Genomic DNA, 22,170 nt, shown 5'->3' with positions numbered 1-22,170 from the left:
CTTTTGTAATTAATTATACGTATCTAAAATATTAGTGTAAGTCTTGCTGTTAGATTCACGTCTTACTATTTGATCTTATTTTTTATTTGGTGCAAAAAGTAATGTATCAACCATTATCACGATAGCATATAAATAGTTTTATTTCGCAACTTAATGTTGAATTTGTGGGGATTAGCATAATATTAGAGATTTTTTAATGACATGTCTGATAACTTTATATCTTGAGCTGATAAATTTTATATCTGGTCTTGATTTTTCTTCGAAAAATATTAAAAATGAAATATGCTTATCTAATATATAAATAATTCAAATAATAATAAAATGACAAGCATCTGATCGATCTCGTTACTAATCCTGATTGATATCATCGTTCGAGTGATTAGTTATCCCAATTACTCCAGTTATCCAAGTTACCACAATATATTGACATCTCTCTCCAATATATTCAGAACCTAAACGCGACTACATATATAATGATTCTACATTCGTCAAGCATGCAATATCTTTTGTTTGCCCCATCTTTATATACATCCTCCTACTCCATCATGCACTCTTTTATTAATAATATCGACATTAATAAAAGATTAACCCATCAAACATATAGCCAACGTGTCGACACAGTTATTTTTCATTTTGCGGAAAACGTGAAATTATAGCAAAAGTCCAATAATTCTGAAATTTTACAAGATCATAAACTCGATTCTGCTCCAAAATATTCGAGAAATAATTTTCAATCTGCCTGCGAATGTTCTGCGCAGAAAGTCACTTTTATATTGCTTAAAGTTATAAATGCCAAAAACAAATGTTGAATATTAACGATAAATTTATGTCAACGTTATATGAACGTTATATGATATTTTTATACATTATTTTTATTATAATTGCAGTTGTCTTCTTTGATGTAAAAAAAACCTCAAAAAGTGCTTGAATTATCATCGTGCATTCTTAAAATGTTCTGTGCTCTCTCAATTATAAATATTGACTTTCTTGATTTCTATGCATTTCAAATTCTATACATGCCATTGTCATTGTTACGAAACTGTTATAACATACAGCGCGGAATAGTGTTGAACGTTCGAAATCTCTAACGTCAAGCACAATGTATTGAAACTATTTAGCTTCACGACGAGGAAATTGCGACGAGAACACCTCCGGTGCACATCGTTGCTCGCAGGAGTGCATAGCGCGTATATACAGAACATGTGCCATCGTAATACGTAATACCGATGAGGATACGTTGAAACACGTACGCGTTCTCGTGGGAATGCGGCGTTGACATGTCATGCTCTCTTTCGTACGAAACGTATATACCGCGAAGAGAATGGCGAAAAATAACCGTAATGTTTCAATGTCAATGCCAATAAGAGCTCCCTCAGTAATAAAAAGAATATTACATTGTATACTTGAAAGGAGTTATTTTTCATTTTATTATTAAAGAATGTAAATATGAAGAATGGAATTAATGATGGCAAGTATAAACTTGTTATTCTTTCATTACTGATAAAACTTTTATTAACACTGACGCGCCGACGATAAAACCGACTTATCTCATCCGTAGGAATGTCTGATGTTTCTTGCCGTCTTTCTCGAGAGTACGCTAAAAGGAATATGTAATTGCACCGGAGTAATGAGTGTATTCTCATGCATGAGCAAAAGTTGGATGTGTATTCATGCACTAAGTAAATAATTATACTTCTCGCGTTTATAATTTGTGTATTTCTGTCGAGTTGGTAGATTTGCGCGCTTCTTGTTTTATGCAAATTCTAATAATATTTACAATTTTGAGAAGTTCGTGCTTTCGTCAATTTGCAAATAAAGTGTATTTCGTAGAGCAAAGAATACTGGATTACGCGTCAAAACGAGTTAATGTGAACTTCACAAAGATAAAATTTGGTATTAAAAATGACGTGAAATTATTATTATTTGTTGCAATTTTATTTAAATTACTTCTAGAAAATGATATAATTATATTACGATTGTTTCTTGTGATTTGTAAGAATTAAAAAAATATCAAGAGTAATTTTATTCCTGAAACTACTTTTTAATTGTAACAAAAGATAATTACGCATTTTTTGTTCAATTATTTTACGATTATAAGAGAAATTCCAATGTTTCATAAATATATAAATTGCAAAATAGATACCTCACGTACGCACACACATTCAATCTCTGTCAAGATCGTATCATTGTTAACGCTTCATGTATCGCTAAATGTGATTTCCGAATGTTATTACTTTGGCAAGAAAAAAAATCGCGCAGACTCCATTGAGAGTTTCGGGATTTATTTGCGCAGATTTAAAAATCGAGCTTTATCTGCGTTTTTACTGAGTCTTCCCAACGAAAGAGATTTTCGACGCGTAGCGAATCCTGTTTCACCCTGACTATACCTGACAAAAGCCGCCACTTTTCGGTGCATCGAGGATAGTACACTTTTTATCGCGCTGTAAAAACCTTTTACAGCTACGCGGTTTTCCTCCTTCCGCGTCAATACTTTTTACTGTGAAGCAGCGCGGATTAGTTATGGAAATATTTAAAAATCAAACGTTAAAGCATTTTGCAATTACGTCAAACATTGAGATCATTATAAAGATTTCGATTTAAAGCTCTTCGAGATGTAATTAGCACATTTGAGACGCCATTAATGAGAATAATTGACAGAAATCAGCGAGTATCAATAGCAGAAAAGAAAAGATTCGATCAAAAATATTGTCAGAAGAAATCGCTCAGCCAATTATTTAATTGTTAAAATTCTGTTATAATTATATTACTTAGTTTTCTAAAAATATTTTAATTTTTAAAAATTATTATCAGCGTGATAAGAATCAAGAAAATGGAGGCTAAAAAACAGGAAATTGTGACACTGATGTCTTGAATAAAAAATGAAAAAAAATAAATGTTACGATATTCCGCAAAAATGTCAGCGTTATGCCGTACGTGCGTTTGCTTGTTTATGAATGTAAAGTGCTACCATCGCTTCGGAGGATTTCTACGTCTCGGATTGCAATAGCGAAATTTTATGAGGTCACCGGTGCAATTCCGAACATCGATTCGCTGCTGCGAATATCGTGCTGTCTCTATAAACGCGACGGCACGTGCGATACTGTCAATGACATTTATATCGATTATGTCTCAAGTGCGGCGTGGAATCTTTAACTGAGAAAACAGATGCGTAAAACACCGATAATTAAAACAAATGCGTATGACAATTAATAATATGGAATTGAAATAAGTAATATATTAATATCACATTATAAAATACTTAGAATGCTATTTATTTATAGCATTAATTATATAATATTTAAAAATAAATATCAAATAAGTATCAAACTTATTATTACTTCATTACGTTTAGTGGTAGATTAATACTTTAATTCCATTGCTGTTTTAATAATCGTGTTTTAATAATAATGTTTTAAAAATCATGTAACTCTTTTCTTTAAACCGGAATTTGTTGCATTTTCATCCGGTATATTCCTGAGGGCATGTACAGTGAAACACATCACCGTTGTTATTTGTATAGCGCTGTTGTCTATGCAGAGTTTTATTTTTGCAAGATTCTATAGATCAACATGTTATCCCATCAAACGTAACGTCTGCACTTCTTTCAATGGCCTGTTATAAACTCTTTTATCGATGTCAATGATATCGATACAAAAGCAATTATAAATAATGACACAACTGCGCTCATGTATTCTTCACGCTTTCGAAAAGCACGTCACTGATTTCTAAAGCAGAAAAATCTAGTAAATCTACATTCTTGTAAAAGTACGTACTATTCACATTAATCACAGACGTAAAATAACTTTTAATATGTAACTATTAACACTTAAAGTAAAGATCCGCTTTACTTTGCTTGGAGTTATAAATGACACGTGCGGAGGACGAATTTGTATGATGAATGTGACGTACGTTATGATAAAGTTATATTAAACGTCATATTTTCTAAAATGTACGTACTAATTGGAACGGAGTACGCCGAATAGTAATCCCAAATTCAAATAATATAATGATTGCGATTATATCATTTATTTACAATTTATAATATTGAGAGTCCCAAAGAATGACCATTGCATTGCCATTATTTAGACATACTTGAAATGTAAGCCATCAGACTCGTGTTTAACTGCAAGTGCAAAAATTGATAATATGCTTTAATTCTTGATTTATAAGGACGTTAATATTTTTATTTTAATATTCTCGAATTTATAACAAAAGCGGAAATATTTTTCAATAATAATTCTAATAATTTTTATATCTTAATTTTTCCTAAAGTTGTTAAAATTTATTTGATACACGATTGAATCAAGAAATATGAAATTATTTATATCACTAAAAAATTAAATTTATCTCAATATCACGTTTATTGATATCTTCGTTTCGTTTCTCACTAATTTACAGGTTTGTCCAAAGCTCTTTTGTCGCATCTCCAGTCCGTAAATCCCAGAGCGCATATATAATACAATAATAATTATCGCTACCGCTAATTGTTACGGCGAAATATGTGCCACCGTTCAAACATAACCACCGTGCTTCTCCCAGTGGACAGGATTTATAATTCTCGTGCATGCATTGTCGTGGACTCTTTTGTTAATAGCATTGTTATTAGTGAAAAACAAACCGTCAGATATACAATAAGCGTACTGATATAATAAATTCTCATTTTTTTTCAGAAAATGCGATTGTACAACAGAAATTCAATAAATCTATATTCCCCCAAGAGCACGATTCGACTATTCCAAAAATAATCGCGAATGTAAAATGGTTTTGAATACACGACGCACTAACATCTTGCGCAGAAATCTGTTTTTGCATGGCTCGAGGTTATAAATGACATGTGTTGAGACAAACGTGATACACGTTGTAATAAAAATTATTTTGCAAATAAATATTGCAGTTTTGTTTTTTAAAATATGGATATTCTATTTGCTTCTGAAAAATATGTTTAATAAAATCTATTTTTAAAGAACCGATCAATTTTTTACTGCTGCATGCTGATTTTATATATTTTACATATTTTTATATATATTTCCTTACATGTGCATTATAAATCCCATGAAAATCCTATTACAAGATGTCGCGCCACGTTCTACCTTCGACAGAATTTTCGAGACAGCATACTGACACCAATTCCGAAAGAAACAATTCACACGCATTTGAGACATATTCGACATTTCGTGTAAGCTACGTGCCCGTAAAGCGGAAAAAGAATGCTCGAGGGAGCATCAAAGAATGTGCACGTTGCGGATGCAAGCTGCGAGAGAAGCTTTCGAAGAACGTCATAAGGTAGGACCTTTGTCACTATAAAGTTAAATACAGCGAATCTTCTACCAAGCTGCTTGCTTATTGTTAATTCAAACGAAGCAGCTACCGAGCCCGACGTGAATCTTTGCTTAACGCCTGTGTTTGACTTTGCCTTTGGTCCCGGACAGCCGTCGACGAATGCAATGCACGACAACAGCATTCGATTGTGTGGAGCGCTGTCGGGAAACTCGGCGGACTGAAACTACGCAATGATACTGCCTGCTACCGGCGTGAAACAGCACAGCTTGCAAGCACCAAGCAAGAAACAAGCATGCCACTATTAACGCATGAATTAATACGAAATGCTTCGCTTGTTAACCCGCTTATTATTGTTAATAATATAATTAATGTACGGCAGATTTAATTTTTGATATTTATCCACTGCATTGCGGCAAAGCGATACAAATGCATTGGAATAAATTATTTTACTATTATTTTACTTTCAACTTGTGAATATATGAAAAAAATATCTGTTTGTCTCTATAAACCGCTTAGCAATTTCATTAACGTTGCATGTGTATGTTCGACAAAATTATTTACCGCAAAGTGATGAATAATATAAGCGCAACACACAACTGCACCGCAACTGTTTAACGTGCTATTATTAATTATCGATTTACATACATAATTGCTAACAAACCGCTATTTTATCCATCCGATATTATTATGATGGCCATATTGCCGCAGTCGCAGCATATGAATAAATCCTTCAATCAATATATGTTCGACCACTCTTTGTACAAAAAAATACGAAACGCGCCCGTATCAGGTTTGTATTTCGTCGCAGACAAAAGCGGGAATTGCCTTCGGTGCACCACGGACGTCATTCGCAGTCAGTGTACTCTTGTTGGGACGGAACAAGAGTGACAGCGGGATACACATGGCAATTTGAATTGCATCAAAGCGTGACGCGTCGTAAAACACACATTGCCTACTATCGCGCGAATACCACTGTCTATATTCCGTGCATTTATATTGCTGATCTCCTTAACGCGTTCGCACGTGTTCCGCTTCCCACGAGGACTACAACTCTCCTCGTGCGCGCGTTCGATTTTTATTATTCTGCTTTTTCGTTCCGCCTCGCTTCGTCGTTTAGTCGGATGAATTTCGAGCTCTATCGATTTCGGCCGCGACCATCCTTCTCGCGCAAAAAATATCGCAGTTATTATAAATCTCCTCTCCGGGGGATGCATCCTTCCGAAAAGATAAAAAGTGGGAGGCACCCGATATTTTCGTGCCCAATCCATTACCCATATTGGATCGTAACGTCAAAAGCGAAATTGCACAACTTTTTATTATGTATGCTATTATGTAAAATAAAAAATTTTTTGCGACCCACTTTTCACACTTCGTTATAATAAGCAATATAAAAACAGTAATAGAGATTTAATATCTAATTATTGTAAAGCTTATACCGTGGCTTAAAATATGGAAAACTATTTATTCGCTTTCACAATTTTTAACAGACAATTTTCAACGCAGAGAGACGAGACGCTAATTTAACGTCGGAAAAAGCTCTCATTGTATCTGCGATATATTGTGCGACTTAAATACGCAAGTCGGTAGCGGTATGAGGATAATTGCCTGCAACAACGCATTTTGGTGCACTTTATTCAATAAAAGGGACCGTTATTCTTTTGGAATGAAATACACAGGTTTCTAATTTTGAAAGAGAAGGAGAGAGAGAAAAGCGCGTGCGTGCGTGTTTTACTATGGCAACGGTGGGTCTAAAAAAAGTTTTCTTCCTAAAGCATGATGTATAATGTTTCACTGTGTGCACGTAAATAAAAATTCCGCCAACAATATAACGGATGATTATAAACGATTTTACAACGTGAAGCGTCGCGTGGTACTTGACATCGCGGAATTCCGCGCTGCGTTGCTTCGGCCAACATTGAAATATTACTTCTGCATTTTCCCCGCTATAAATCCCTTTTTAACAGAATGATGAGATAACAGTCGTAGCGACTCTGAAATTCATCATGTCACGCCGACGCGATATTTATATCGTTACCGTTAACTGTCGTTTATTGATATTTATTTCCGTTCGTGGCAGACGCTAATTGCAAAAAATTTCAATTTGTCGAATAATTCTATAATTTTTTAAATAAAGATAATCAAATAGAAATTTTATTTTTGACCCAATTTGATCATCTATAAATACAATATTATTAAAATAACATTTGTATTATATTTACTTTCATCTAATAAATATCAGTTTTCAGATATTTAAATGTTTTTGTTATCTGACACCCTTTCACAAATATTGCAAAATTACAGAGCAAAATAACTGCTAATTTCCTCGAAATTATAATACAAACAAATATTTTTCGAAACAGGCTTTATATGCATTTTAAAACCGCGAATAAATAACGAATGAAATTTCAAACAATCAAAAATTCAGCAGTTGTTTCATAAAAAACGCACGGAAAATATGCAGAAGCTTTTTTCGGCTCTTCTTGCCGCTGCCGGAAAAATGAAGCGACGCGCGTTGTGTTATTTATGAGATTTTAGCGCACAGATGGTGACCGCGCGCCATTGGATGCATCGGAGCGCACGAGGAAACCACCTGTTATTTTCCGCATTTCGCTTTCCGAGCGCGAACGTGCCGGCGAAAGTACGACGGGGCGCAATGCGCCGTAACTATTCCGGAAAATGTATTTCACCGAGAAATACGAAGAGAAACTGGCTATCGTTACTCTCGGCTTGTCGGAAACTTGGCACTTTGTCGGGATTGTTAACACGAATAATAATTGTTACTTTCAAAGCACTTTGCTGATGACGTGAGCTGCACTGAAAAAAAAAAAAGGAAGTCACGGTTTATAGGAATTTCGCGTGAGAGCCTTTGAATGAAGCTGAAGCCGTTTTTAAGCTGCGAAAACTCATATAAATAAGTTGCGCGAGGAAAAAGATGAAATTTCTTAGCTTAATCCTAGACCCTTCGAAGTGGATGCGAAAGAGAGATTCGGAGTTTGCGGATTAAGTCTAACGAAGTTCAACGATAAATGCGGGATTTGCGGGAGTAAGCAATCGATCTTCCATTCGGGTGCAATTGAATCTTCTCTTCTAGCGCACCTTGTAAACAAATTCATTAAAGATAGAGCTTCGAGTATCAATGTGAATATATACATTGTATTTATTGCGCCGTAACAGCGACGGGCAAAAAAGATCGCAACTACGAAAAGCTGCTTTTCCAGAAATTACAATGAAAGGAAAGAAAAAGAATCATTAAAATTATGCAAATCAAAATATTTCTCTCAAATTATCTTAACACATTATTCCTTTCTATCAAATTATATTATTACCAACTGAATTTTCTATGCAGTGTATTATGCATTTTTTATTATTTCCTAAATTTATTATTCTGTTATTACATTTATACTTTAGCTACGATTAATTCTTTCAGACAACCGTAATCATGGACCGACCGACCTTTAGAAGCTCTCTCGAATAATGACTTTCGCGGTAGGAAATGTCGAGGCGCATTATCGTCACTCTATAAAGGGATAAAGGTCGAATACACCCATCGTTCCACCTGGGGACTTGATTCGCCGAAGAACAGATGCCGAGAGCGGGATATTGGCGATAAACAGACCGTGCGATGATAACGGCCGCGACCAATTACATGATCGCGCGTGACTCGATCGGGATTATAGGTCAGTTTGGTCTGAACGACCTTGACTATTTTCTCTCTCTCCCTCTCGAGAGAGAGGGAGAGAGAGAGAGAGAGAAAGAAAGTGGGTCGATATCGGACGGCTCCAGACATCCTGGAACCGACAAACAGAAGCCTGCTGTTCGCTTCGGGATATATTCCGAAATGTAGACAGCGAATGACGCTTTGCGTCACGTCCGCCTACGCAGCTGGTACACCGAACATAGGTGAAACATGAGTAAAAAATTCAAGCAGAAGTACGCTAAGTATACAATAAGATTTTATTCGAAAAGATGTGTTGTTATGATGTGCTATATATTCTTTATCTCTCTTTCTCTTTTTAGTCCAATAAACAATATTAATAAAACCAATTATATTAAATTACAATGGCTCGCAAAAATAATCTCCAAAATAATTTCAAAACATTTGGAAATATATCGTCTGTGTATTTTTTTGAAATAATATGCAAATTTATTCTTCTTGTATGTCTGATCTTCTCTCTCTCTCTCTCTTTCTTTTCATCTTCCTTATTATGTTAAAATATGTTGGAACATGGTAATTTTAAACTCTTCATAATATAAAATCTACATCTCATATATAAACTCTGTGATACATCTTTTGCGCATTATTAATAAATTATTTCATAGCGTAACATTTGACATAAGAAACCTTTTCTCCGTCTTTGAAAAAACTGAGTTACGATGGAAAACTAACATAATTCACAGTACCCATGAATGAACAAGTCTTTAATCTATCATTTCCCTAGCTTTCCTTCTTATTACTTCTAAGATAATCCAATTTCCACGGAAGAAAATCCATTAATTTGTTGATCAGTAACTTATTTAATTAGCGAAGAAAACAAAAATGTTTATTTTTTTAAATAAAAATACAATAATGAAAATTCCTTGCAGCTATTTTGAATTTTACAATTTTCTTTAAATAGAATTGAAAAAAAAAATTGAAGAAAAATTCCATCAAATCGTCTTTTGTGATTAAACCTCATCGCCTAATATTTCCTGCTTTCAATATTTACTTAATTTGTCATAAACTTCTAATTTTCAATGCCAATAACTTTATATTTATCAATTTTCCATTTTCAAGATTTTCTTTCCATTTTCAGAATTTTATTCTTGTCGAATAATTCATTAAAACAATCTCCATTTATCTTTCTTTATCCTACGCGATTGAAAACGCGTCCGGCTTTCCTGGAGCACCATTTATAATTCGCGATTTATAACTCACGATAAACGAAAAGCCGGTGAATAAGGCTTTTCAGTTCTAAGCAGACCATTAGAAAAATTTACGTCAGCGCTCACCTGTTAAAAGGAATCTTGTGGGCGGTCATGATTACAGTCTCGTTTCAATAGCGTCTTATTCGCTTGAATGGCGCACACGGGGGATGCTGGCCATTGTGTACGCCAAACCCACGAGTTACTTATATATATGGTGTCGTAAAGGCGGTACCGACGTCGGCACATTCTCTTTAACGGTCTTGCATTAAGTCTTAAGAGTCCGTTAACGAGTCTTACTGTCGACCCGAGCATCCTCGGAACAACAACAAACATGAGCAAGATCCAGAACTTTTTCTGCCTCCGGCAATAAGAAACGCGCTCGAAATTCTCTAATTAACTCATCTAGAGTCGTCTTTCCTCGCGGGCAAAATTACGAATTTCGCGAGATAAGTCGGTCGCGTCCAAGTCCGCGCGTAATTACACCGAGTTAATTACAGGGAAATTAGTACGGATAAGGAAAGAAAGAGGCGCTTCCAAGTCTTCTTTGTGAAAATTTATATTGAAGACAAAACGTAACTATGTTCGAGCTATTATAGTTATTTCGTTTTCTTTCATCATGATCCGATGGTTGCATCATTGCAATCCAGCTGTCCAAAATTTGCCTCAAATATTTTGCAATAAAAATTAAATTTTTCTAATTAAAAATATCTGTTTTTACAATTTCTGAATATTATTACGTAGACACCAATGTAAATGGTAACAAATAATAATAAAAGATCCAAATAATACAGTCAAAATGTTACATATTTCGGATACAAGTTTGTTTGTTTGAATAACGTTTATAAAAATATTTGGAAGCGCGTGCGAAAGAAAGAAAAAATATATTGCACAGAAACACGCTTTTCAGAGTGAAGCGCGCTCGAAGCTCTCGTGGCGCGTCGTCAAATCGCGCGAGCGAGTGCGTTGCGGCCAAAGGGCAGGCTAAAAACGAATGCACTCGGCCGCGTCGCGGACCGTGGGCCGATCATTCCCGATAATTAAATGTCAGGTCGCTCCGCGAAAACGAGAGAGAGAGAGAGAGAAATGACACGGACGAGCCGCTCTTCCACTTGCTCGAAAGGCACTAAACGAGTCATCCGTGCTATATTTCGGGAATCGATAGCCCGATGAAGTACCCGTATAAGCATTAATCCCACCGTGCATTGTGCAACACGCGGTATTATCTCAATATTTTTTCCCCTTTTTACTTTCCGTATATATTTGTATCGATTGAGAATTCAGTGCACTGCAGAAAAAAAATAAAAAGAAGCGAGAAGATTCAAAACGCCCCGCAAGGGGTGAGGATATATTAACCCTCGCGAGAGATACAAATCCTTACCGGTGCAATAAAATCCCTCGCTCTAAATCTCTCACAAGGAGAAAGAGAGTGAGAGAGAAAGAGTCGTGCGAGAGAGTAATAAAGGATAAATAATCGTCGAATATTGGACGACGGCACTCACCTTCGTTCTTATCGTGCGGCATTGCAAAACAAATTGACACACTCCAGCGAAGCTCGAAACACTCCTTCGACGTTGTTTTCGCGCGGAGATTTCAGGGAATCGGGGTCGTGGCGGGGTGTTAAAGCCAGGGGGGATAAAACGCTCAACACGGAAACTCGCGTGGGTTTGCTTAGGTTTCAAAATATTTATTTCCGCCGTGATTACATGCGTCGTCTACACGTATGCGTGCTGCGATTACACAAGTACTAACGCAGAATTGCATAGGTCATTGCCAAGTGTTAATTGCATCGCGTTGGGAATGCCGGCCGCGAGACCGCAAACGCGATCACGCAAATAGACCGTATGTATACGCAAAACGCAAACACATATATGCGCGCGCGCATGCACACACACACACACACACACACACACACACACACACACACACACACACACACACACACACACACACACACACACACACACTCTCTCTCTCTCTCTCTCTCTCTCTCGCACACACACAGCATCCTTGTGAATTCCTCGTTCCGAAAATCGATATTCAAGCGCCTCTCCGCCCGCATCGTCGAATTCGGGCGGTCGATACCGTTCACAAGATACACTTGATATCGCGACGTTGACGGAGGATACGGACAAGCTTGCGTATGCGGAATCTGGATTGGGACTGTTTGCGTGAACGCGCAGCGCCACGATTAAGCGATCGATGGAGTACTAACATCGATGGGGGATATATGTTTCGATACGTTCATATAACACGTATGTCACTTAGCCGGAAGATTTCTCGCCCCTTACAGAAAACAAACTTTGATATTTTTAGATATTATTTACACGTTTCTTTCCATGGCAGTTATAAGAAAGGGAGAAACCCAGCCAAGAAAAACTGAAGTGTAAGCAAACTGACAATATACTTTTACACAATAAACATCTTCGTAAAGAGAGATTGAAAGAAATAATTCCTTCTCACTTAAAATAAAAATAATTGCATACTTTTATTAAATTATTCTTGATAAATAACTAATATTAATAAATGATCTTACCAAATTATTTATTTATAATAATTTGATAAAAATATAATTACTGCGTGAAAAAAGATTAGAATTATTATCTTCAAGATAGAAAATATTTAATTATATTCCTGAACAAGGAATATTTCTTAGTTCTGCGCCTTCAATAATTATGACAAAAAAATGTAGCTACAGCACATCGTCACATTTTGCAATCAAAAGTCGGAAACTAAAATCAGAAGACAAACATCGCGAGAACTTCGAAAGTTGTAACGATCAGCAAATGAGCAATCGTTATTCTTAATAAGTTCATAAGGGTCATTAGTTTAACTATTGGAACACGTACGGAGGGTCACAAATACCGTCGCTGTCACAATTACCGTCATGATTGCTCCTAATTATTCACCGACTGACATAAATCCTCCCTGCTGCGAGACGGATGTCGATTGATCGCGCGACCCTCGAAATCCGACTCGACGTGCACCCTCCTCTCGTCCTCGTTTGTGTACAGAGTGGTCGGTTCGCGGCATGTATCGTATCGATCAAGCAAACCGCACACCGAGGCTTTCGTGGGTGAACGATCCCGCGGTTTCACGCGTCCGGCATTCGATCCGCTTCGATGCTTAGAAAATTCAAGAACATTATTCAACATTGATATGTCGGCCTATATTGAGTATCGGCTTCGCTCGCTCGCTCGAGTCCCTCACTCACTCAGTAAACGGATCGGAATGACAGAATAGCCCTAATCGCGTCTCATGCTCGATCCCGCCTAAATTCATTCGCACGCGAATCATGCGCGAATAAACGTAATCGTGCGCCATCATTTTTCCTCTATCGAGGATTTGGATAAAGAGTAGATTGGATTCAGATCTAATTCGAGATAATTTAACACACTACCACTGTCACTAAGTAGTACGCTCACCACAATGATAATCAATGTATATTTAAAAAATTCCTTATTTTTGATAAGTGATTAAATTTATTTATCTCATTAAAGAATCGCACACGGTTCGTGTTCCTTTTCTTTCTCGAGAGCGAAAGAAGTCATTCAATACTTCCTTGCGACCGTCTTATATATATATATATAAACTCTTTTCTTATTTATACGTTTAATCAGCTTTCGATGCTCCCAGAGCGCCCAATTTGTACGCCGCCCTCGCCGTTGATTACACGCTATTCAGGGAAGAAACAATGGCGTGCGAATGTTGTCCTGGCCAGTGAAATAGGAGCAATAGATATCGATACATCACGCGCGCTACGTCAAAGTGCGCTGTTACACTCGTCCGACAAAAGGGGTAGACCCTTCGATCGATCGATCACCGGGTCTCTCGGTTAAAGGGTCCCTAAACGCAAGAGGACACGAGAATCCAAGGTGAATCGCATAAGCGACCGGGACAGCACCTTCTATTGGAATTCTCTATTCACTTCCTCCGGTACTTCATCCTTTAAGTGACCTCTACAAATTGAATTACGGTGTACGACGTCGCTTCGCCTTACGGTATCCATCATCGTACGAAAATCACGCGCTAACGCTGATGGCGGACGCGTATATCCCTCGCCCCGGTTGCCGGAGATTCGCCTTTCTAGAGAATTAATATGAAACCATATAACTTTTCTTGTTGCACATTAAAATTCCGCTGCGGAGAGCTAGAAGACTCGATTAATCCCTCATGGGACAATCCGGAGAATCTAGGTCACGCTTAAAACGACGAATAATTTTATATTCGCCGGTGCTTTGTGTCCATATTTGAATAAATTTCCGTGATATTTAATATCAAATATTAAAAGTTCGCAATAAATTCGGCAAAGAAGTTGCTGTTAAAATTGGGACTTAAAATGTTCTCTAGAATACCTTGTACATTGAATACAAAGTAATGTGTACACGATCTCGAACTTTGGATACTTAGTTCGTTGTTGATTATTATACGCAATAAGAAAATTGTTCTGTATGCGTTCGGATCTCTACGCACTTTTGGCAAAGTGAAGTTTAAAAGAATACAATTACGGAGCGTTGAACTGAGCAATAATTCAGATCTCGAGACAAATTGATAATTATTATATGATTGCATATTAATTGCAGGATTACATTTCAGGATTATAAGCCGAAGTTTCCCGAGCGTTGCACGTTGGAAATAATTAAGCTGAGCGTTATCGAAACATTCGTCACGCACAGAATTATATATAGAACGTATTTAACACGATATGCATATCATATTAGGTGGCTGCACTGTATTGCGTTTCTCGCCGTTCGCGCTCTTCGTCGAAGCGCGAAATTCTCTCTGCTGTATCGAAATCGTATCAGATTGTCTCTCGTTCGTTGCGTTACACTGTTACAACACTGCATCATACATCGTAATCGAGATGCATAACGCCAATAGAATTACTGCGACGTGCGATTCAAGTCTCAAAGATGGCTACAACCAAAGGAAAAATGAACTCAAATCAAATCTCTTTTAATTGAGACAGATTTAACATATGGCTCGATAAATTTTCTGCCTTTATTTTTTTATCGATTAATAATTAAGTAAGCGCAAAAAAGTAATAAATAACTTATTTCTCCGCGCCTGATAATTTACTTTAATAAACTCGAATTAATCCTTCAAGTTTTTAACGCTACTCTGAAAAACTTTGGAAGATAAAGTTTGTAACTATCTATCTTGTAGCAATCCTTTTTTCCGAGAAGTTTAATTCTCTTCAATTTTGTTTTTTTTTTAATTTATTACAGTTATACAATATATTATTGGAGAGTTGATCGAAATTTATAGGGCAGAACAAATCACGAACCGCGTAATGAACCAAAATTAGGGTCGTTTGCATAGTTCATATAGGACGTGATTACAATCGTGTGAATTAGTGCAGTTTGTGCGTACGAAAGGGCTTTAATGCCGCTTCCGGGGACAATCACATTCCAAACAATACTTAACGATTCGCGAGCAAATCACAATGTACACGAATATCTACTCGTACAACTGTTATAAATTGTCAAAAATCATAACTCGAAAATATTATATATACAATGAAAATCAATATATATTATAAATCTATTGTTATCAAAACATACTTTCAAGCAAAAAAACAACAGAAAGATTATGAAAACCAGAAATACGAATGTCGGGGCAAAAGATATTACAAAAATTAATATAGATTAGAAATACAAAAACTTTTTGGCTCAATTTCAGGTCCTCTTCAGTTTGAGTTTCCTGGAAAAACTCTCCGTTTACTTTAAACGCTAAAAGAATGTCGCATTGAATTAAGCCATCAAGGTTAAAACTGGAATCGTACGTCAGAGAAGGGATTCCCCGTCGTAGAGAGAAACGGCAAAGTTAGGAAATTAGGGAAATGTCAGCACATCTCGATGTAAAAATAGTTACGCCACGCGAACAGAGAGACATCCAGCTGTCGCCAGTCGCCAGTTCTTTTCTTCATTCCTACCCGTTCCGTTCCGATGATCCATCTTAGAATCGCCTAGACTGGATCCGGCACAGGTGCGAGTAGCTGCATGCTACTGCTCGATTTCGTAATCTGCAACGACAACGTCAAATCGCCCGCTATATTGAGACCCTATCTTATACTTGAGCAAACTAAACCTTGTCTAAGCCTTACAAATAATGATAAAAACGAGAAAATCAATGCTAAAAACAAATCTGGCAACATTCTTGTATACTAATATTGAAAATTCAAATAATCAATTTTTTAATAAAATATTTTCCTCAATTGAAACAATTCTATTCCTTATTTTATCAAGTCGTAGAAAGAAGTGAGACATTTTATTCAAGACTAAAATATTATAAAAACAAACTAATACACTGAATTACAATATCAATTTTTTAACAAAATATTTTTTTATAACAACTTCTTTATTTTATTTGATCAAGAGAGAATGTGAGTAAAAGTATCACAATGACAAACTCTATTGAATTATAAATATCGAGACATTTAATAAAATATTTTAATTAAAGTGATCTATTCTTTATTTTATAGATAAAATTTAATTGAAGCAGGATAAGGGATATTTCCTAGAAGCGGAATAATACAAAACAAGTCATATCAAGGTCTCCGAGATATACGAGAAATAAATCGAGATATCACAACAGACCGAGAAATATAGAAACGAGCAACCAAAATAAAGGGCAGAAGGGCGCGACAGTTTAATTCAGTCTGACCTGGAAAACGAGGACGCGCCGCAATCAACCGGATTAAATAATTTGTGCTGGAGGACCTTTCTCGGGAAGAGACAAGCTGGAAGGTCAGATGCGCGTATTTTGGACTCGAGAAATTTGTAACCACTATTAACCCGTTAAAGCCCGCAATTCTCTGGAGCTTCGCAAAAAACTACAGCTCGTAAAGCACTCCGTACTGACACGTGTAAGTTCCGTCAAGAAGCGCCCGTGGTATTTTCAAGGATTTCCCGAATACTCATATTAAACGGAAATAAAAGTTCTGTGAAATTGTGTTACCTAAAATCCGGTAAAATAATAAATGGCGATCAAAATCGATAGAAGCAAATTAATTTGCCTAATCAAAGTAATTTTTTGGATCGATGTGAATGGAAACAATTTGTGCACGCAGAAACACGAAGGACAAGATCATTGGTAATCAGCAGTACGAGAGAAGGATTCGAGGATTGGACCTAACCGAAGGATTGATTGAGAAAAGTTTTATCTCGACAGGGAATATCGTACCTGATGTTCCGATTGCTTGTGCGATTTCCTGGCGTAGACTTTCAAGACCCGGCAATTACATGCGACGGAGAGTGCCACTGCCGATCCCTGCGCAAGAGATAAAATCGTCGTGTGCAACAGACTGAATAGAGTTGTATCATCGAGTTACACACATCAAAGAAACACGACCAATCTAATTTTTAAATACCACTCATTATGATTTTTATACCATTTAAATAACGTCAATAATAACCTAATAAAAAAAAATTTAGACAGATCACAAGCATTCTTATTATGAATTTTCAATCGCCACACTGGAGGGACAGAAAATGGGTTACAAAAGGCAAACAAAAGAAAGTAAACCTTTGAAAGGAACAGAGAAGAGCGAGGAGTACGATAGGACGAGGGCGTACGAATGAACGCGGCAGGCAAAGTAAGAAGAGAGGTCGGGCCACGTCTTTCGCCACTTCGAGATTCGTCGATCGCGAAAAGCTCTCGCTGTTGAAGAACACTTCAACTCGACTCGGCAAACTTAGTCCGTGGATGGAAAGATCGAGCTATATACGCCGAGAGAGAGGCACGCTGAAAGCCGTTTACGCTTGACGCAAGATCGAACGCGTCAGGGGCGCAAAGTTTCTCGAGGAACTCGCCCGGAGAAGGAGCACGTGGAAAGAGATTCCGCGCGTTCCTGCGTTTGCCCTCCCGCCTCTTTATGCGCGACGCAACGCGGGAACGCCGAGCGTTCTCGAGAACTTGGCCGAGAGATCTCTATGTCGGAAATGAAGTCGGTGTAATATTGCGATTATCCGCAAATGCCGAACGTCTGATAATCGAAATATTGGAATGCACAAGAAATTAAATTAAATTTAAGTTTGAGATAAATAATTGTCGAACAATAAGAGAAATCATAGTATAAATGACGGTTCACTGATGGTCCACACAATTGTGCGAGGACATAATTCAGAGAATAATTTAAATGATAATTCAGTAATAATAATAAATTTAAATAATCACCCAAATCGCCCAAATAATAATTAAATTAATAATGCAAAAATAATGTGTGTGTGTGTATAGAAAAATAATTAATAAAAAAATTCGGTAAATCCACAAAAATAAGATGTAATAATTACACGATAAATAACAAAAATATATTAAATAAATATTGTAAATTAAATGATTTTATAAATTGTACATTATTTATTTAGTATATTTCCATTATCTATTATGTTATTTTTACATCTCATTTGTATAAATTTATCGAATTTTTTAGAAAGTGTATATACAAATATATATTTATAATTAAATAAATATATATAATAACCAGTAAACTCGTAAATTATTTTTTAATTGTAACGTAAATATCGAAGTGCGACGTCATTCGTAAAGTTAATAATCTTTCGTCCCGTTCATCTTTCAACGTCATCTCCTAATACGCGCTCATATATTCGCCGATATAATCCACCGAAATTGTGATGGAAATATTGCAATCATAAGGGGTATGCCGTTAGGGAAGGAAAACGTGAAGGGAAATGGCGTTTCGGCGGATCTTGCTCGCATGTGCTTGTCGCGCATATATTGTCGCCTTACCTGGAGAGAATGACAGGTGCAGAACACGGCCCAAAGAAAGGGGATCTTCAAGGTTCTGGACGCCATTCCGCAGCCAGCCACAAAGGCGATGATTATGCTAACCTTTAGGAACAGCATCAGCTGCAACCTCTGCCTCCGCTTCATCTTCTCGCGCTGCTTTACATCGAGCTGCATGCTGTACGTGTACCTACGACCGTATGCAACCGCGACTTACGCGACGTCTGACGTAATTCGTGACCGAGAAAGGGGAGTAATGCGAAACTTTCGGAACACAACCGCTCGGGAAAGCAAAGTTAGAAATTACGAGAATGAAAATATATGAGTCATTCTAAGAGTATAAACTAGTTAGAATCCCAAAAACTGGGGAACACGCGTACTTATAATTTCTAGAAATGTGATTGAAGTTCGTGATTAGCGTTGCGACTTTTCACAAAATTGCGCAATCGAATTATGTTTAATATTAAGTAAGATAAAGATTGCAATTGTTTCGATGAGATATTTTCTGCTTTAACCGTTTGATCAGTCGTTAAATTATTGAAGCGTAATCGTAAAATGACTATACATAGCACTTACCTTGCCACGATTGCAGCCTTGACGATGTAGTAAGTGCAAGTTAGTAGTAGCAGAATGATCGGACAGCCGTACGCATAGATTGTCGCCGCATCTCCCAGAAACCTGAAATCAATAACACACATGGAGAAAATTTAATACCGTCTTTAAAGTATTTAATACAAAAATATAATATTTATCCATATAAATATCGATTTCAAGTTGTCTAAAAAATTTCAACTAGTTTAAAATAAAATTCGTATAATTAAATTGAATTAAAATTAACTTTTGATTCTTTATATATCGCACCAAGATTTGTATTTGTATTTCATAATTTAATTGAATATCATGTTTATGATAACTGCGCAAAGCAAATATCCAATGAATGCATTGGCTGGCAAGTATCACGTAATCGTACAATATCGTTCGTATAAAAATTCAATCCGGTACTGCAATTCTCATGAAATGCGAGAACCGTGATAATAAGTGGAGGAAATATTTATTAGCTCCGATTTATCAGATTTCGTCTATAAATCGCACGTGAGAGCACGCACAGCAAATGTCCAAAATTCCGTCGCTTTTTTTTTCACGGAGAACAGATTGGGTCAAAGAGCGGAGTGTCTACAAAACGCGCGATTTTATCGGGGAACGCTCCGATGATATCGAATACCCATTTTCAGCGCTCGTCTACTTTGCACACGTCGACAGTCCGATTTTTATACACGTTCGCACAAGAAATATTTCCCACCGTTTATTTTCCCCGATTGCATCTCGGATATTTACAGGAGACGGCAACTGTGCGACGAACGAAAATCCCTACCAGAAATTTCTATATTGAAAACGGTCTCGCGGAAAATATACATGCGCGGCCTGAGTAGGTAATGCAATTGTTAAATATAACACGATAAAATTACAATAATTTCAAAAATATACAAGAGATATATACAGAACGACTTGAAAGTTGAGGGAATTTCCAACAATTTCAACTTTCAAGTATACTCGAAGTTGTAAGCTGCATCGAGTTCCTGATATTTTCCATGATAATTTTATTCTGCAAAATTTTAATTCTATTCTTCTTTTATTATTAAAAGCATAAGCTTACTACAAAAAATATCATGCGATACCTGTACATACACAACGATACACATGCTTTTATCGAATACCTCGGTTTGAAAAATGGCAAGAATCTCGTTCGGGTTCGGTATTCCGGTTCGCCGTTCGTCGAGCGAATCTGATTTAAGGAAAATTGGTCGTTCGGCGGAATTTTTCCGTGAGAGAGAAATAGGTGAACAAGGGAAAAAGAGAGGAATACAGTGGGCGGAAGAATCTGGAAATAAATAAATGATCCGCGCCGTATACATGAGGCGACGCTTCCGCTCGTCCCGTCCAATATCTCGACGAGTTCGAGCGTGGAAAAAGAACTTCGTGTTTTCGTAGGATTCTTTGCGGCTTGGAAAAAGCTCCATCATCGTTACCGCTACCGACTTTTTCCCCCTCTCTTTCTCTCTCTCTCTCTCTCTCTCTCTCTCTCTCTCTCTCTCTCTCTCTCTCTCTCTCTCTCTCTCTCTCTCTCTCTCTTCCACTCCCTTGTTGCTAATCCCTAGGCGAATAAAGTGGGTTGCAGCATCAGAACGTGGGTATAACGGAATGCGCATATTAGGAACAGAGTTGCACCACTCTGTAACTTGTGTGCTCGCGAAGAGAGATGCAAATGCTGATAATTTTCTCGGTGCAGTAAGTTGCATCTGACGCAATGAGGGAAAACGATTTCCCTTGAGCAAAAAATAGAAGAAATAGATCGACACAGATTAAATATTATTAACCGGATAAATATAAAATAAAATTATTAATAAGAATAAAAATGATTACATAATCTGATCCCGTTAAAAATAAAAAAAAATTACAGTTAAAGTATTTTAGAGTTATAATATATTTTATTATTTGCAGCGGATAACCGATAAAACAATATGTTGAAATAAAATATTATATAATATGTGATAGTATATTCTGTTCTCTCTTTTTTACATACTTATGTTATGAAAGAATTAATGGCTTTTTTCGGATTTTTCTCAATATATTTCACAGATTATATTTTACTCCGATGTTTTTTGTAGAAAATATACTATTTTCACACTATTATTTTAAAAATCCAGCAATTCTAGAATGCTATTAAAAATAGACATTTTAAAATTGACAGAGATCTAGTGCAATATTCTGTTTGACATGTGTAAGTAAGAAGCGAGCAGAGGAATAAAGCGTAAAAATGACGTAAAAGATTATGGCTCTCCGGCTTCAGAAGCGGAAAGGGAGCAAATGAGCCGTATCGAGAAGAAGTCTCAAGCCAGCAGATAAACGTAGACGGAAACGAGAAACGGGAACGGAGACGAGGTAACGAGGAAGTTCAAACCGACAGTTCAACTTAAAAAAAAGAAAAGAATTTCAGAATTCAATGTTGAAAACTAATTGTCTTGTTTAAAGTTTGATCATGAGAACAATTGATATATTTTTGTTATTATTCTTACTTTTGCATTATATAAAATAAATCGCAGAAATTTTGCAAAAACGCTATTATATGAAACTTTTCTAAAATACACTTTATGAAGTGTATTTGATCATTGAAAATATAGGTCGCGAAAAGTTTTTCAAGCACACTTGATTTAAAATTCTCGGATTAACGAGGCATCATTA

The 22,170-nt window shown here is 36.5% G+C and overlaps 1 protein-coding gene across 3 annotated transcripts in view; it reads right to left on the bottom strand.

Annotated features, from left to right (window-relative positions):
• Nucleotides 1-22,170, bottom strand: part of LOC105679680 (putative adhesion G protein-coupled receptor E4P) — a 111,765-nt gene that overhangs the window by 27,656 nt on the left and 61,939 nt on the right. For 2 of the 3 annotated variants that reach the window (XM_012379849.2, XM_012379850.2), the window contains exons 6-9: nucleotides 19,507-19,608; nucleotides 18,934-19,120; nucleotides 17,368-17,454; nucleotides 11,849-16,207 (exon numbers count right to left, since the gene is read on the bottom strand). In XM_012379849.2, coding sequence (XP_012235272.1) covers nucleotides 16,151-16,207; nucleotides 17,368-17,454; nucleotides 18,934-19,120; nucleotides 19,507-19,608 — 433 coding nt within the window. In that variant the 3' untranslated portion in view covers nucleotides 11,849-16,150. Of the gene's footprint in view, nucleotides 1-11,848; nucleotides 16,208-17,367; nucleotides 17,455-18,933; nucleotides 19,121-19,506; nucleotides 19,609-22,170 lie in introns of those variants that run through there. The other variant, XM_012379851.2, reaches the window with a different exon arrangement.

This window comes from Linepithema humile, chromosome 1 (assembly GCF_040581485.1).
Source record: "Linepithema humile isolate Giens D197 chromosome 1, Lhum_UNIL_v1.0, whole genome shotgun sequence".
Classification (NCBI taxonomy): domain Eukaryota; kingdom Metazoa; phylum Arthropoda; class Insecta; order Hymenoptera; family Formicidae; genus Linepithema; species Linepithema humile.
The sequence above is the reverse complement of the archived record's forward strand: the minus strand, read 5'-3'. Positions and strand labels throughout refer to the sequence as shown.